At 44.4% G+C, this 16,468-nt stretch overlaps 2 protein-coding genes across 4 annotated transcripts in view; one reads left to right on the plus strand and one right to left on the minus strand.

Annotated features, from left to right (window-relative positions):
* R3HCC1 (R3H domain and coiled-coil containing 1) lies at positions 1–10,842 on the plus strand. The gene is made up of 7 exons (XM_019482432.2): positions 1–449; positions 711–848; positions 3,549–4,740; positions 5,558–5,730; positions 6,813–6,883; positions 8,049–8,144; positions 10,075–10,842. The coding sequence occupies exons 1-7, from the start codon at positions 4–6 to the stop codon at positions 10,221–10,223; spliced, it is 2,265 nt and encodes a 754-aa protein (XP_019337977.2). The 5' UTR covers positions 1–3; the 3' UTR covers positions 10,224–10,842.
* Positions 10,843–11,309: 467 nt separating this feature from the next.
* Positions 11,310–16,468, minus strand: part of LOXL2 (lysyl oxidase like 2) — a 106,800-nt gene continuing 101,641 nt past the window's right edge. For all 3 annotated transcript variants that reach the window (XM_019482459.2, XM_006263901.4, XM_059730726.1), the window contains 3 exons: positions 15,065–15,201; positions 13,645–13,756; positions 11,310–12,912 (listed from right to left, as the gene is read on the minus strand). In XM_019482459.2, the coding sequence (XP_019338004.1) occupies positions 12,833–12,912; positions 13,645–13,756; positions 15,065–15,201 (329 nt within the window). In that variant the 3' untranslated portion in view covers positions 11,310–12,832. The remainder of the gene's footprint in view (positions 12,913–13,644; positions 13,757–15,064; positions 15,202–16,468) is intronic.

Below are 16,468 nucleotides of genomic sequence, written 5' to 3' on the forward strand. Positions count from 1 at the left end.
CTAATGCTTATGGTAATGGATGCCCTCTCGTTGATCTCTCAGCCCCTCCTGGAGGTTTCTAGCGGGCTGTGCGTGCCCCTGGGCCCGTGCTGCCCCAGCAGGGGCGGGTTTGCAAGCTGCGGGTCGGGCTGGCCATGCTTCCCCCGCACCGCGGGGCGGCGCAGGCTGCTGCCGGCTCGGTGCGGCGCAGCTGCAGCCCGGGGCGGGGCGGAGCCGAGCCGAGCCGGGCCGGGCCGGGCCGCCGCAGGGGGGTGCGGGTCGGGGCCGGGGGGTGGCAGGAGTCGCTCTGGGCGCGTTGATCGCCACGTGCGCCCCCGCAGGGCCCTGCCCGCCGCCGCCCTGGCGCTGCACTGCCTGGACGGGGTCTTCCTCTCCCCCAGCGAGAATGGCTTCGTGAGCCGGGTGGCCGAGGAGCTGGAGCTCTTCCTGCTGCACAACCAGCACGAGAGGTAAGCGGCTTGGCCGGGCCCTTGCAGGGCGAGGGAGGGAGGGCAGCGGGCAAGCAGGCGCTGCTTGGGCCTCTGCAGGGGAAAGGGTGGCATCGCGGGCCGGGCTCGCTCGTGGGCGCTTACACGGGCACGAAAATGGTGAAAATAATCATCGTTATAATCGTTATCGCTGGCCAAGCGGGGCCCGAGATGAAAAGTTTGCTCACCGAGTCTGCGGTGGCCGCCTCCACGCTGCTGCTGTGGCTCCTTTTCTTTTTTCAGGGTCCTGCTGTTCCCGCCCTTGTCCAGCCGCCTCCGGTACCTGATCCACAGGACCGCGGACAATGTCGACTTGTTAAGCAGCTTCTCTGTTGGGGAAGGCTGGAAGAGGAGGACGGTTATCTGTCACTCGGCCATACGGTATAATAGTCCTTAGATCCGCCGTTCCCTTGTTTGGGGCTCCAGACCCTGCTTTGGGGCAAGCCCAGGCCCTAGGGGTTGCAGTCCTGCTTTTGAGTGTAGTTGGCCGAAGTTTGGGATTCTTGCTCTAATAGTGAGGTCCCAGGTTGGGTTTGTTCACAGCCATCCTCACATGGGTGCTTCCCATCCTGCAGCTGAGGCAGCAGCAGACCCTTGCCAAGTGACTTGTCGAAGGTCGTGCAGCAGATCAGCTGCAAACAAAATGCAGGAGTCCTGCCTGCTCTGCAAGGCTGCCATTCCTCCCGCCCTGCCCGGTACCCAAGTGATGACATGCAATATGACTGGAATCCAGAACCACGGGTAACTTCACATCTTGGGATTCAAGTTAGACCTCGGCCTGTGTCAAAGTAGAAACCACGATGACTGCCAAATGCTGTAGGAGTGACTACACCCCAAAACGAAGTCAGGACGCCTGGGATCTGCACCCAGATTTGGGAGTGCCATCTGCCTGACAGAGCAATGGGGTAGAAGAGGGGACTTCCAACTTTCACTTCTATCCCTGTCTTTCTTCCCTTGGTAATCTTAATCTAATGGTGGCCCAGCTAAAAGGAGAATATCAATTTTTGCAACACAAATAATAATGCAGTTAACAAACACCTGTTTGTTACTAACATCTTGCACGTTTTTCATTTGCTGCTTAAGTTTTGGCATCTACACAAGTATCATACAAACAGATAAAGTACACCATTTTACCAGCTGACCTTAACTATGCTGACAACATTAACTATTGGATCCAATAATAAACAAATAGGTTAACACTTGGTGATCTACGTTTTAAAACAGCAGCATCTGTTTATACAACCCTGGTTGGCCTCGGCTGTTATTCTTATTTAGGTACAGAGACCTCAACAGAAGGAAAAATAGGCCAAGGAAAGAAATGTGAGGAAATGGAGGAGAAAAGAGAGAAGATACTTAAAAAAGGAACCAAAAGCAAAGATCTGGAGATGATTGTGTGGAGAGCGGGGGAAGGAGATTATTAAACGTTAGGAGGGTATTAGCCTATGTCCTGAAAGGCATCCCATATGTAGAAATCTTTCTTGGGCATTTTTATTACAGCATATCTGCTGCCATGTTGTTGTTGCAGTGTTCAATTTTGGGGCACTTTTGTGCTTCCATTTCCAGAACACTCATCTCTGAGTAGTCAATACTGTTCTGTGAGCCAAAGCTTTTCTTTTTAAATTCAGCTTCCACACACTATTTATCAGGCTCCAATTACATGACTAGCTCAATATAATTCACTGTCATTTGGTATGAACAATATATTCAGTGCAATTCTGCCCCCTCACACTTAATCATGTAAAGCATTAGATGTAAATTCACTTTGCTTTTTAGCAAATTCATGTTTGCTGTGTGGGTCTTCTCTAAGTGGAAAATAATCAGCAGAGTGGCTTTAACAACTGTCTGTAGTTGCTTTCATTTTCATTTACTCACTTCTGCTATGCTAGGGTTATAAATATTTCCCTGGAGCACTTGTATGCATTCCTATTGAGATTTTAAACAGCAGTTGGGACATTTCTCTTTATCTTAGTGTTTTCTGGAACTGTTTTTTTTAAGGTAATAATTCTTTTTTCAAATTTGTATTGACAGATGCCTCTGAAAGGGTCCGTTTTAACTGCCTAAAGGAGTCCTTAACAATGACGCTGAAGTGAAGCCAAAGTGCCTGTGATATCCCTTTTAGCTGGCCCGACATGATTCTAGATAGAGAAAAGAAGCTTCATAATGTTGGAGCAGCAGGATGAACGTTGGCTCTAAAAGACATTTTCGTTGCATCAAAAAATTAGGTTTTTTCCTACCATTTTTTTTAAAGGGTCAAAAATTGCAATTCGCAATCCAATGTAAATTGAGATTAGTATCCTTTTCAGGACTACGGAAAGTGTGGACGAAGCACGGTGGGAGTAGGTGAAGCGTAGCAAAACAGCATGCTGAGTTTTGCTGGCTGATACCTGAAGCTGCTGTTGTGTTGCCCTGCAGAAAAATGAAGGGCTTTGTCTGTTCCTCAGGGTTTTGAGGCTTTTATGAACAGCTGTTGATGATGAAGATCCCATAGACGGTTCATTTCAGCTCCTGGACACATACAATATAGCCAGATTACAGAATGAATGTCCCTTCCCTTCTTTTTCTGTCTGATTCTTGTGCTGCTTTGCCACCTGGTCCAATCTCCTACTGTTTGATTCTGCCTTCTCCACCTGTATTTACTGCCTGATCACTCCCCTCTTCCTGCTGCTGCTCCCCTGGAAATGCTGTCTAGTTGTTCCCAGACCTTTCCCCTCTACATCTCAAGACAACCCTCTCCTGCTTCTTTCAAGACTGTTACAGTTTCCTCCTGTTCCTCTAGAGTTGAATCTACCAGGATGGCTGCTCCCTGCTGGCAGCTGCTTTCACATACCTCTATGTGCCCCTGCAGTGGGGAGCTTTTGAGTCCTGTGGAAGCAACAGGAGAGGGCAAGTCAGAGCCAGATGTTATCAGCTAGCTCCCTGCAGGTCACCGGCAAGTGCTGCTGGTTACAAAGGATGCATGCATGCAATACATTCTGGTCTGTGAGGCATGCCTCCTTGCAGTCAGAGAGGGGAGCTAATTCTGCTGCAGCTAATGCGGAGCGCTGTAACGCATCTTGTTTCTGCCTTCTGTTTTGGTGGTAGGTTGCCCGATGAGGCTGGCGATCAAAATGGCTCTTGCAGCAACACATCAAGATCACACCGCCCTCTCCAGTCAAGAGGCAGGGGAGGCCGGGCCACAGGGCTGCGCCACACAGAAATGCCTGCTGATGGCTCTCGAACCAACCGAGGAACTGGCAGGACCAGGAGGCAGCCCCGGAGGAAGCCAGATAAAGCTCTGTATGTCCCTAGAGCAATGCGCAAGAAACAGGAGGAATGGAAAGATGAAGCACTGGCAGCACCTGCATCTGAGCCAGGAGTTGAGGTGCAAGAGGAGGGGAACTGCCTTGAAAGCACACTTGAACAGGCCCCTGATGAGCTAGCAAGCTGTGAAAGCATCATGGGTCCCAGCCAGGAAGTGGACATTACCCCTCCAGCCCCTGACGAGAAACTCTCTGAAGTCCAGGTGCCTTGCGAGATGCTTGAAGAGCAAGCAGTGAGTGAAATCAGGAATGAGGAAGGTAGCAAGTGTCCAGTGAATTGTTTGGACACCTCTGTAATGGAGCATATTAAGAACTTAGCAGTCCTGGAAGGTCAGGAGAACAGCTCTGCAAGTACCACTATACTGGAGTGCAGCAAAAAGCTATGCCAACCAGAAGATCAAGATGGAGACACTGTGGACTCCAGTGTATCAGGGTATAGCAAAAATGCAGTCCTATCAGGAAGCCAAACTAAAGATTGTACTGTAACAGAGGGTGGCAAAACCTCCTCAGTACTGGAAAACCAGGATCATGGTGCCACTATATTGGACAGTGAAAATCTACCCCTGCTGACAGATCCTAATAAGGACTGTGTGGAGGCCACCATGCTGGGTCACAACAAGAACTTGTCTGAATTGGAAGACCAGGATAAAGATTGTACAGGTGCTGCCACGTTGGAATATAGCCAGCACTTAGGCCTTCTGGAAGATCAGGTGGATGCCTCTGTACCAGAGCATGGTGAAAACCCATCAGTATTTGATAAACAGGATAAGTCCTCCATGGATAATTCTGAACCAGATCATGGCAAAAAGGAACCCTTGCCAGAAAAGCAGGCTAAGAACTGTACAGTCTTGGCTGGCACGCTATGGGCTGGATTGGAACTGTCTGCCGGAGATAAAAGCATGACAAATTCAACAGTCATTAAGCAGGAAGAGCGCTGTTTGGAGGATGAGTGCAGTGCTGAGCTCTTGGAAGAGGTAAGTTTCACCATAATCATTTCCTCAGAACTGTTCCCCAGAGGCAGTCATGAGTAGAGCCTGGGCTCCAAGTTAGCCAGGTGGGTGGGATTTCAGTAGTCCTCCTAACAAAAGAAAGGAAGAGCATATCTGACAGCTCTTTTGTGATACGGACTTCTACTGAGCCCTTTCAGTGGGGACAGTGGCCTGAGGAGGCTTGTCCATGAAGCTGTTCAAGTGCTGCCCAGGGTCACATAGATTCCCATCTACTGAACATTTTCTGAATTACATTGTTGGATCTTGCTCCACTTCCTAGCAGCCAGGAGTGTGAACCCAAGCCTGTAACTCCCCACAACTTAATTGGCATTTTCAGGGCAAGAATTGAATGGACCTCAGGAGCTCAGCTGAGCCCTGGGTCAAGCCTTCCAAAGCAAGGTTGCAGTTCATTGGCAGCAGTGTGCATGGGAGGGAAATTGGTGCCCCTCCTGTGGCCACGCAGGGAGTGCCATTTAGCCTGTCACACTAGTCCTGAGCACCTTATCTTTGTTCCTCTTTCTGGAGTGCTGAAGCACCTCCTTAATGCAGTTATCTTTGCCATGCAGGCTGTGAAGTAGGGAGGTGTTATTCTCATGTTTTGCAGGTGAGAGGCTGAGAGACTTCCCCAAGGTGTTGGGGGGCTGGGGGGGAACTGGCCCAGGTGTCCAAATTAGCATCCTAATTTGCAAGCCTGATCTGTGGGTTGGAATGCTGCTTTTCAAGAGCCCCCAAATAGCTTTGCTCCTAGACTTTGGCAGTGCTTAAAAATGCACCCTCACATGTAACACTGTCCTCCCCTCAGATTGCAGCATACTTAACAGTGAAAGACATCAGCATTGAGAAGATCCAGTTTGATTACTCTAGCTATGGTGATGCACAGATCAATGAGGGAGACTTTGGTCACGTGATAGAGATCTACGACTTCTTGCCATCTCTGAAAACGGAGCATCTGATGGAAGCATTTTCTGAGTTCCAGTAAGTACCTGCCCAAGGGTAAGGCTGTGGAGGCAGGTTGTGCCAACCTAAATACTCCAGCTGACATTGCTGGAGCTCCTTGCCTGAGCAGAGTGAGCAGTGCTTGGCTTTTTAAAATACTAACATTATATGTGCAGAGCCCAGTAACAGACTCTAATGATGTTGCACTGAGTTTTAGCTCTGGCTGCATGATTAAGGCTTTTGTGGAAGACTTTAATCCAGTGGAATCCTTTTTTTTTCCCTGCAAGTGATGCCTGGCTTTGAGAGAGAAATTCTCTGGTGTTTGTAAGTCTGAACATGCAGGCACCCTCATGCACACTTTACTGATGAGAGTATGAGTGTCTCCAGTGAGGTTCTAAGTTATCAAGGTGTTCATGTAGCCCTCATCGTTGTGGGAGCTCAGTGTCCCAAGTAAAGTTGCCCACATATATAACTGTACACAAAATCTAGCCCTTTTCTTTGTGATGGCATATCATTTGAAATGTAGAGCAAGGAGACAGCAATCCATTGGTATTCCCATAAGGAATGCACTGCTTATAGTGAAAGAACAAAATTCATCTCCACTTCCGGTTTAAACCTGAGACAGCAGCAACTTTTAATACCCCGTTGTCCACTCTGCAAATATGTGTTTCCAAACACCAATTCCTATGCTTCCTTAATATACCTTATGGATTGATATAAACTCTGTCTGTCACAGTGTGTGTATAGCTGAATTCTAAGACTAGGGAAGAATCAGCATGTTTTTAGGTGCATGTTGTATGTTGACTTGATACCTTTCATTCCCAACAGTCAACCTGGGATGAAAACTACCAGTAACATTGTTACAGGGAAAACAGTTCTTTCCTGTGCTTCAGGAAAATCTTTGAAATCCTACTACCAAGTTTAAAAAAAATATGGAAACACTTTTAAAATATTTTCTTGTGATTAAATGCTCTCCACATCAGGTTTTGTACCTCAGTTACTCTTGCATTTCCTAAACTTAAGTCTACACAAGCATTCGAATCATGCCATAATGTTTGTAAAGGTTTCCATGAGTTTCTGCTTACCAAGCTCTCCTTATCTTTTTCCTTTCTTTTTTCAAGTGAAAGTGGTTTCAAAATTCAGTGGGTTGATGATACGCATGCTCTGGGTATCTTCTCCAGTCTGGCAGCAGGTATGGTGACTTCTTTATGCCAGTAAAAACAGTCTTGTTTGGATTTAGTCAGTAAAGCACAATAAGAGGTTCTGGAGCCTTAGATGTTTACTTACCCTAGAACATGAAATCCACTTAGTATCGCTGGATTCCCATTAGAAAAAAAACTGACATCCTATTCCTGCCAAAAAGTAGACAATTTAAGATGCAGGTCCATGGAGTCCTATTTAGATTTAAAACCAATCGCACATCCCTTATTCCTACTGGCAGTTGTAAAGAAGCCTATTTCCCAAGGGGGTACAGAGCTCTTTGTAGTTTACCACCAGCCAGATAAACCCTTTGGAGGTGGAAGGCTTTTTTTCTCCCAGCCCTGTTAGGTCCTGCTCCTTTCATGAAGGAGCCTGCTGTAATGCACATTAATGCAACCTCTGGTGCATGCTGGTTCATTCCTGCAGTGAGTCCAAGCAGTTGCAGACTTTACTTTCAATTCTTCCCTTTCTCCCCAAACTTAGACTTGAAACATTTAAAAAATACAGGCTCAACTTCCCACTCACGACTCTAGAATGACTTATTATTCATGTCCTTCAGTTGTTGTTGTATAGAAACTGGCTTGGGTAATAATCAGGACATGAGAGTGCTGGTATAAGGAGCAAGTGTTTTAAATCATCATTCTTTTCTAGGAATGAATTTGTATTGCCAGTTTAGGTTATCCTTGCAACTAACAAAATTCCAACAAATCCACAACACTTGTGAATCTCAATGGCCATCATTAATACTGCAGTATCTAGGTCAAATGCAAAATACTTTGGTGATTCTTGCACTGAAACACTACCCTATGCTACAGATCAGGACCTAGCTTAGAGGAGTTTGTTTTCTGATCCTGTGTGGATTCAAAAAGTCTTGGGACACAATTATATACTCTTAAACCCTCCCCAAAACTTCTCTTGAGTTCAGTGGGAGTCTTGCAGGCACAAGGAATGCAAGCTTCAACACTTGGGTGAAAAGACTAAATTGTGCTGCTCCACTAAAAAATCTTGACTCAGATCATCAGATGGCATGAAATGGTGCAACTTCATTGATTTCAGTGGTATTATACCCAGGGGGGGAACCTGGTCTGTGTCTGAACTTTATGATGAGGGTTTCCAAAATGCAGCCTGCTAACACTGTTGATCTGTTCTCTTTGAAGCATCTCACGCCCTGGGACAGAGTTATGCCACTTTAAAGATCCGACCATTGATCCATGGGACAAGACAGTCTAAAATCAAGGCACTTCAGCGACCAAGTATGCAATCCCTTATTTATTCCTTGTTTGGCATGTTACTGATCCCAAAGGGAGGGTAGGGGGACTAATTTTACTGGAATTAAAACTTGTACTGCTTTAAGAACAACATTTTGATCCTTTCAGTCTTATCAGTGCACTGCTGCAGGAGACTTAGCGTAGCTATTGTGCCAATGCACGGCTGCAGTAGATTTAGCTTAGCTATTGTGCCTCATGCATCAGTAGGAAAATAGTTACCATAATTCTGCACTTGGAACATTTCTGGGTGTGAAGATCCTGAAGCCAGAGAATCTTGATAAGGGCCTAATTTTTCTGTACTACTTGGTTGTCTTGTGCTTAACACAAATGAAACTAGCATACAGGAACAAGGTCTGCTTTCACCATTACCGAGCTTGGATACATAATTTCCTTGAATTGTGCTAAACAATTAAATTTTATAGATAAAATGAAACCAATGGCAGTTGTACTTTGGTTGGCATAATTTTATTTTTCAGTATCAGATGAAGATAAAACTGTTACTTAAGCTTAGCCATTCATATTTAGTAACATTTAGTTCATTTTATTACCTTATTTTAAAATCATACTGCAATCACTTGTCTCCCACAATAAAGTTTAAAGGTCATGAATCTTGTAGCAAGAGAGAATACTGAACATACAAGCATACTCTTACTCATAGGGTATATTGCAGTCAAACAAAAAGTGTCAATATTAACTATTTAAAGGGACTCTCTCACTTTTAGTATTTCCTGAGTTACTAACATTGCTAGAATATTTAAGAGAATGGGATTTGCTTTCCAACCTTGTTCAGCTAGCTTGATGAAAGGACTAGTCCAGTCTCACTTCCTCAATCTCCTGCACTAGGCTAATGCTGCAATATTTGGGTTGCAAACACTGCAGAGGAGTCCTGAAATTAGAACAAAGATGTATTTAATTAAAATCACATGCTTTCCCCCCAAAACTTCCACTTGGATTAGCTCACCCTGTCCCCCTGAAGGCTGGTTGAGAGTGATAGGCAATTTATTTTCCAAACTTTGAATCCTCTGAGCCTTTTTTTTTTTTAATATTTTATTTTTTTAAGCTGTCAGGCTGCCCTTGGTTGTTGGGGGAAAAAATGTCTTCTCAAAATCTAAACAAAGCTCCATAAAAAACTGGATAAATTAAATTTGTAGATAGTTACTTTTAAAAGATTACATTTTTCCAGCTCCTTTGCATGTGAAACCAAGACTTCTTCGGTTGGCAGTTTTGAATTGGTCAGATTTTGGCACTTGTTTCTTAAATAAATAATTTGATCTTTCAAAAACTTTTAATAAGTGAGGTGATGACTAGTAACTGTTGGCACATGACCTCTTAAAACCGTCCATATACCTCTCCATTAAAAATGTGCAGTAATAGCTGAAGTGTTCTACTTTTCCACTCTGCCACTTGCTGGGGGTTTATAGTGATACTTTTAGTGCATTTCAGATAAGATCTGTTTCTACATGAGTAGAAAACTGGATGACACCATAGCTTTTTGTTGATAGTATTAGTAAAATTTAGCAATTCAGATGCTGAGTGATTATTAAGCTACTTTCAAAAGAGAACCTTTAAGATTAGCAATCACTGCAGCAGAGAGCTGGAGTTTTCCCTGTTTGAATGTAGTCTTTTGTACTTCCATGGTGCCTCCCATCTGTCAACCGACAGCATTTTACAGACACTAATGAAGTTAGCCTCCCAACAGCCCAAGGAGTCAAGTCTTTGTTACAGGAGGTATTTGAGGCACAGAGGTAAAGTGACTGGCTTATAAATCACACAGCAAGTCAGTGGAAGAGCTGTGAGTAGAATTAAGCCTTCCTGGCTCCCAGCTCTGTAATTTATCTATGAAAATATTCCTGAAATAGCAGGATTTAATTCTCCTTCCTTGCTAACCATTTCATTTCTGAACCATTTTATTTAGAGCTGCTTCAGCTTGCTAAAGAGAGACCCCAGACAGACACAGCAGTGGCTAGAAGGCTGGTGACAAGGGCATTGGGACTACAGCACAAGAAGCAGCGGGTCCCTGGCAGTGCAGTGTTACAGCCAGAGAACGTGGACCAGGAAGAGTGAGCCAGATGAGCGCATCTCTGCTATTAAACTGCATGCAGAACAGTGGGTTGTCATTAGGACATTCTTCTGTGGGTTAGTGTGGGGTTTTCTTTCTAAGTTGGCAAGGGAAAAGTTTACTATTGTTGAGATATCCAACTCCCTTGTTGCACACTGGGAACAAGGCCTTTTAGCATTTTCAACGTGCTACAGCAATATGGGCACAAGGGCCACCACAGCTCTTCATCATGAAGAGCATCTTATCCTGTCCCACAGCAGCCTCCCAAAACAGCTCTTACCCATTTGGCCTTGATTGTCAACACACTTATCACAGGGCTGGGCCCCTTGCGTGAGCAGAGCAGAGATTGCCCAAGCCTCCCAGAGGTGGTCTGCACTGAATCCATCCTTAACTCATGCCAGGGGATCTCTGGCCACTAAGTTAGTTCTACACATGTAAAACAACAGTAAGAGCTGCTCTGGAAAGAAGATGAAGTGGGAAAGGTGGAATGTCTTTGGCCAAAACTTGACCTTAAGCAAAAGACAGAGCAACACATTTGCAGGAGTTGGTATCTATTTAATGTTTACTTCATTTGTAAAGCTGTTTTTTCCCTTTGTTTAAAATAAAGTTATACCACAAAACTGATGAGCAGCAAATGCATGGCGAACCTTCGGTTTTTATATAAATACAGTGTATTTAACCAGCATGATCAGGTTTGTGGTGTCGCAGTATTTCAAGGAGTTCTTTTCTACCGATTAAGGAAAAAGTCAGAACTTGACATTGTGCTTTTATTGTTGTAGAGCCTGATCCTGAGACTCTCCCCCCACCCCTCGTTGCATTCAGAATGGAGGGTGCTTGACATCCTCCGGCTTCAGGCCTTCAGTAAACAGTCTCACCCTTCCCCCTGATACGGCATGGAGTTTTCCAAGTTCCAGTAGACTAAAACCTTTGTTCAATGCCAGTATACAGGCACTGGATGAGTATTACGAGCACCTCTGACAGGCAATAACCAATGATGGAACTGCCATCCTTTAAGCCTCACAACACCCCTGTGAGGTAGGTTACAGAGAGCAAACGTTAGGTTAAAAGGGACACAGCCAACAGCAATCACATAACAGACTGAAACCATTTAATCTGTTGTTACACACTTAAGGCAAGTCTAGCATTCAACAGCCATATTGGTTGAGTCAAATTCACAGTTTCCTGTTCACGTGGGTCCTTTTTTTCCTTTTTTCTTTTTTAAACACACACAAACGGAGGGAGAATTCCTATACTGAAACATAATTAAGGCCACAATAGTGTTATGGTGCCACAGGACCTGGTGCAATACCTGTATTTAAAGATGAAGGACTTCAAGCCATTGGTGTCTCTACACGATTTCCCTGAAGTCCAAGCCAGTGGGAGTAAAACCCAAAGATCCTGACACACAGTCCTTTGCTCTACCCACACAGTGGAGAGGAGACAGAAGTCAGCGAAAATACACATACATTGCATATAAAGCATTCTTCTGCCCAAAACAGATTTTTATTTCAAGTAGGTGTGTGTCTGCAAACACTGTTCTGCCTCAAACAAACAGAGGAGTACAGTTAGCACCAATATGTAGTTATGGAAGTGTAAAAGTTATCAACTTATACAGGTGGTCTGACATAGCATGTGGTCCAGATCTGTGACAAAAAAGGCCAATAAGTTATCGTTGCAAAGTATATTGGTGTCGCACTTTAACATCTTTTACAGAAAAAGCACCAATTTAATATCCAGCTTAAAGGTGCTGGAAGGAAATATACAGCTCCATGTAGGACTTACTGGGTGAATTAACCTGCTGTGGAAAATAAATATATTCTAGTGGACTCCTGCCACAAGGAGGCATACGAGATTTCATGAATGAGTTGTTGCTTGGTTGAGGTCTGGTAATCTCAGCACTGTGTAAGTACACAGTGCTGAGAGGGCCTGCTTTAGATGTTAAGAAGATTGCGATGCAAGTAGAGTGGATCTAAAAATTGTGTCACAGTATTACATTACGCTTTCTCCCCTCTTTTCTCAGAAAGGCTGCTCCAGTTTCTCTCTTAGACATACCAGCCACTTCCTTGCTAAACGGGGTATTTGCATGGCATTATTTCCAAGAAGCTATATCACAAATGTAGGTTTTTGCACTGGGGGCATGCTCAGACTTGACTTAAAGCTAAAACATTGCGAGAAGGGGATAAGGCAGCCAAGGTTGAAGTGCATTTAAAAGCGGAATACAGAAATGCATTCCTATTATCATCACCCAAATGCAACCACCATACCCATACTCTACTAACTGCAGCCTAGAAGGTTTGCAAGAGAGGAAGGGAGCTCTAGTGAAAGGTAAGACTGGACGGATAGATGGATATGCAGCCCAATTTTTAGGGGAGTGGGGCCTAGTAGAATTACAGCCTGGTCCAAAATCAGAACATTAAGGATGAGGACTACAGAGTTAGCTCCTTATTGTGCTGAGCACCTGGAATAAGTATGGAGGGCATCACTGAAAATAACTTACACAGCTAACTTAAGTTCATGATTGCTTGCTTGATTCTTTTTCTGTGCAGTGGTTAGGGAAGTCACTGAGAGGCATCTCTGCTTCCTTAAATAGAGTGGGGGGCGAGGCAAGGCTGTTCTATCGAGTGGACACCCGATTATTTGTCAGTCCGCTGAAATGATCAAACTTCTCTTCTGTTTCTTCGCTGAAGGAGCCACCTACGGAGGCCAGAGAGACAACACTGCAGTCAGAGAAGACTACCTAAATTATGTGCATTACACATGGATGCTGAATGCATCAGGCCACTGAAATATTAGGGTTATGTAGTGTGCAATTGTTTCTGTAATGATGCTGTGACAACACAATCTTTACCTTTCTAGCACCTTTCTTCTGATAATGGAGAGCTTGAAGCATCAAAAATGGTACAGATACGAAAGCTGAAACATTAGGTAATAAAGTGATTTTGCCCAGGGCAGTACAGCTCTGCCTAACTGTCACAGCTTGGACCCAGAGAATTCTGTCAGTGAAATTATGGATTTCACTGACAACCCCTTCTTTACCATGTTCTTGTAAACTTTAAAGGCCCCATGTTTTGAATGTTTATGAGGGTGACTAGACCTTGCTTTCTAGCTTATTTTTCATTCAGTTGATCTCTACATCATGGAGGCAGGAACTATATGTATGTGGCATGTTTCATCTCAGAATCATTAACTGCCCTAAGGAGATTTCATCTAACATTTTCCCTTGGATCCATAACTCAGCCCTTACATGCAGCTGGAAACTGGAACTGCTTCTAAGTAAATGATTTGTCAGTAAGACATGGTGAGCAAGCATTAATGAAGCCCAGGAATCCTGACTGCCAGTACCTGCTCTAACCTGCAGCAAATGCTTCAAGTGATATAGCTGTGCTTCAGAAAGATCAGCTCACACTACAACATCCCCCTGCTCACCTATATGGCAGTTATACATCCAGATGCGCTGACCGTCATATCGGCTCCTGCATTTCATCACATTGTTTGAATAATCAGATTCTGCAACTTCAAAGTTTGGGTTGATGACCACCTGAGAAAAGATTAAAGTTATCATGGTCAATTAATGATGCGCAGTGTCCTGGAAATGACACAAGAGAATTAGCTAAAGGTGGTTAGAAAACAAAAGAACGAAGAATATTTTTTAAAACATGTTCCTTGCTCTAGCTGACACTACAAGAGACTTCCTTAGAGGACACAAAAGAAAGAAGGCAAGGTTCTCTCTTTAAACTGAAGTAAGGTGTACAGTGGAGACTTTCCTTCTATTCAGTTGCAATATATCTCTGTAAGTTAGTAGTGCTGTCTCTGCCCCAGTACTTGCCAACACTGGAAAAGAATATTTATGCTTGTGGCATGGTTAGGCATACCAATCTATCTTTAAGGACGGGTGGGAAATGGCAGTGAGGGTGCTGTGGCATGGATTGAATGCAGGCCGGATGCACCTGCTGAGGATATACTTGCTAGGTATATACTGATGTGACCAAAACCTGTATTGCTACATCCTCATTTCTAGCTTTGTTCTTGCTGGTGAGATAACAGTAGCTCAAGTGGATATATCTACCACGGAAGACAATACTTCCCTTGCAGCACAAACGTACTCTCCAGAAACTTCCCAGCTCAAGAAAGAACTAAATGTATTTAACTGGACAGCAGGGAAGACATTAAAAATCCCCCTCTCTCTCAAAACTGACACAGAATTTAGAATTGAATGGATTCTTCCTGCACCTACCATTTGGATGTACCAGAGTCCTACATTCAATTCTTAGCACTGCATTGTGAGGTGAAAACAAGGCATAAGAAGGATGCAATGCTTTCACTAAATTTAAAGAAGAGATAAGGCATGCTTCTCATCTCATGGGTTCTAAAATACTTTGGTTTCTCAGTTGTGGTCCCAAAACCACTTAAGGACATTCTATACAGATCAGCAATAACTATTTGGTGCAGGATATATATATATAATTTTAAGAAAATTAAATTTACAGTAGAAGCCAGCTGCACGTGGTCTGTAGGTTCCTTAAAGTGGTGCTTTGGAGTTTATTTTGGTGGCCTGTGGGAACTGCATCCTCCAATGACAACCTACTGTTCTATTCAGCAGTGTGCATTTATACCAGTTACCTGTGTCCTCTGAATACCTTCAACAACCTCAGAAAAATTAGGTAGTTCTCAAAATGCTGCTCAGGCAAATGACTGGGCTGTTTTTCATGATCTGTCTGCAGTTCTGGTCTCACTGTCTTCAATGTATTCTGATATATGCCTATCCATCTATAGAAGAGAACTAGTTTGTTGCCAACTCCCAGTAGATAAGAAACATCAGCAGCTTGCTTCCCAGCTCTCCCTGTACCTGGAAGAGGTAATCTCCTGGTGGAGTATCAGTAATATCAACCCACTGGCAGTCAATATCATGGCGATACACATCCCAACATCCAACTGAGATCCCTTGTTCACCAAAATTGGCACATTCATACTGTTTCTGCACATCTGAAAAAGAAAGAAATATAACTGCTAAGTAACATCAGAAAAAAACAGAGTCTGCTCTGGATTTGAGAGGCACTTAAACTTGGCTGAAAGAGGCAATAAAATGCATCCCTTAAGGGCATCAGTAAAGGTATTGCCAGAAGAGAGAGAAAAGTATAAATGATACTGTACAAGGCACTGGGGAGAGCTCATTTGAAACGCTTTGTATTATTCTGGTCACTCATGTTCAAGAAATATGAATTTAAACAAAACAGAGGCAGAGAAGGCCTAATGGGATGTTAAGGGGAACAGAGGGCATCTTTACATGTGCTCCAGGGTCATTCATCAAGATTACTTGAGTTTGCTCTGATGGGTGCTAATTAACACACATCTAAGCAGGCATCACACGTGTACAGATGCCCAGAAAATCTACCTTACAGCATAGACTAGAAGAGGTTGGCTTGCCTAGCATAGCAAGGCTATAAACACTTCAGGGGGTAAAAAACGAAGGAAGGAGAAGACAGGAAGACGGTAAAGGACAACACTGATACAAGAACAAAGGGGTATAAACCAGCCATGAAAAAAAATTGAGCCAGAAATTAGAAGGAAGCTTCTAACTGGCAGAACAAGGAGGTTCCATATAACCTGCCAATAGGTTGCTTTGCCCTCACTAATCCTGGCAAGCAGCAAGATTAAACTTGTGGAGCTCATGAACTTGGGGACTGTGGCATTGACACCTACACAGTCAAATGGGTTGCTAACTGGCTGGAGGGCCGCACCCAGAGAGTGGTGGTGGATGGGTCATTTTCGACCTGGAGGGATGTGAGCAGTGGGGTCCCCCAGGGCTCGGTCCTCAGACCCGTGCTGTTCAACATCTTCATCAGTGATTTGGATGAGGAGGTAAAAAGCACCCTGTTCAAATTTGCTGACGACAGTAAGATCTGGGAGGATGTGGGCACGCTATAAGGGAGGAATAGGCTGCAATCAGACCTAGACAGGTTACAGGTGTGGGCAGATGAGAACAGGATGGGTTTCAACACTGAAAAGTGCCAGGTGCTGCACCTGGGGAGGAAGAACCAGCAGCACACCTACAGGCTGGGGAACTCCCTTCCCATCAGCACAGAGGCAGAAAAGGATCTTGGAGTCATTATTGATGCCAAAATGAACATGGGCTGACAGTGTGGGGATGCGGTCAGGAAGGCCAACCGTACCTTGTCATGCATCCACAGATGCATCACGAGCAGGTCCAAGGAAGTGATCCTCCCACTCTATGCGACTCTGGTCAGGCTGC

Source organism: Alligator mississippiensis, chromosome 7, assembly GCF_030867095.1.
Source record: "Alligator mississippiensis isolate rAllMis1 chromosome 7, rAllMis1, whole genome shotgun sequence".
NCBI classification, from domain to species: Eukaryota; Metazoa; Chordata; order Crocodylia; family Alligatoridae; genus Alligator; species Alligator mississippiensis.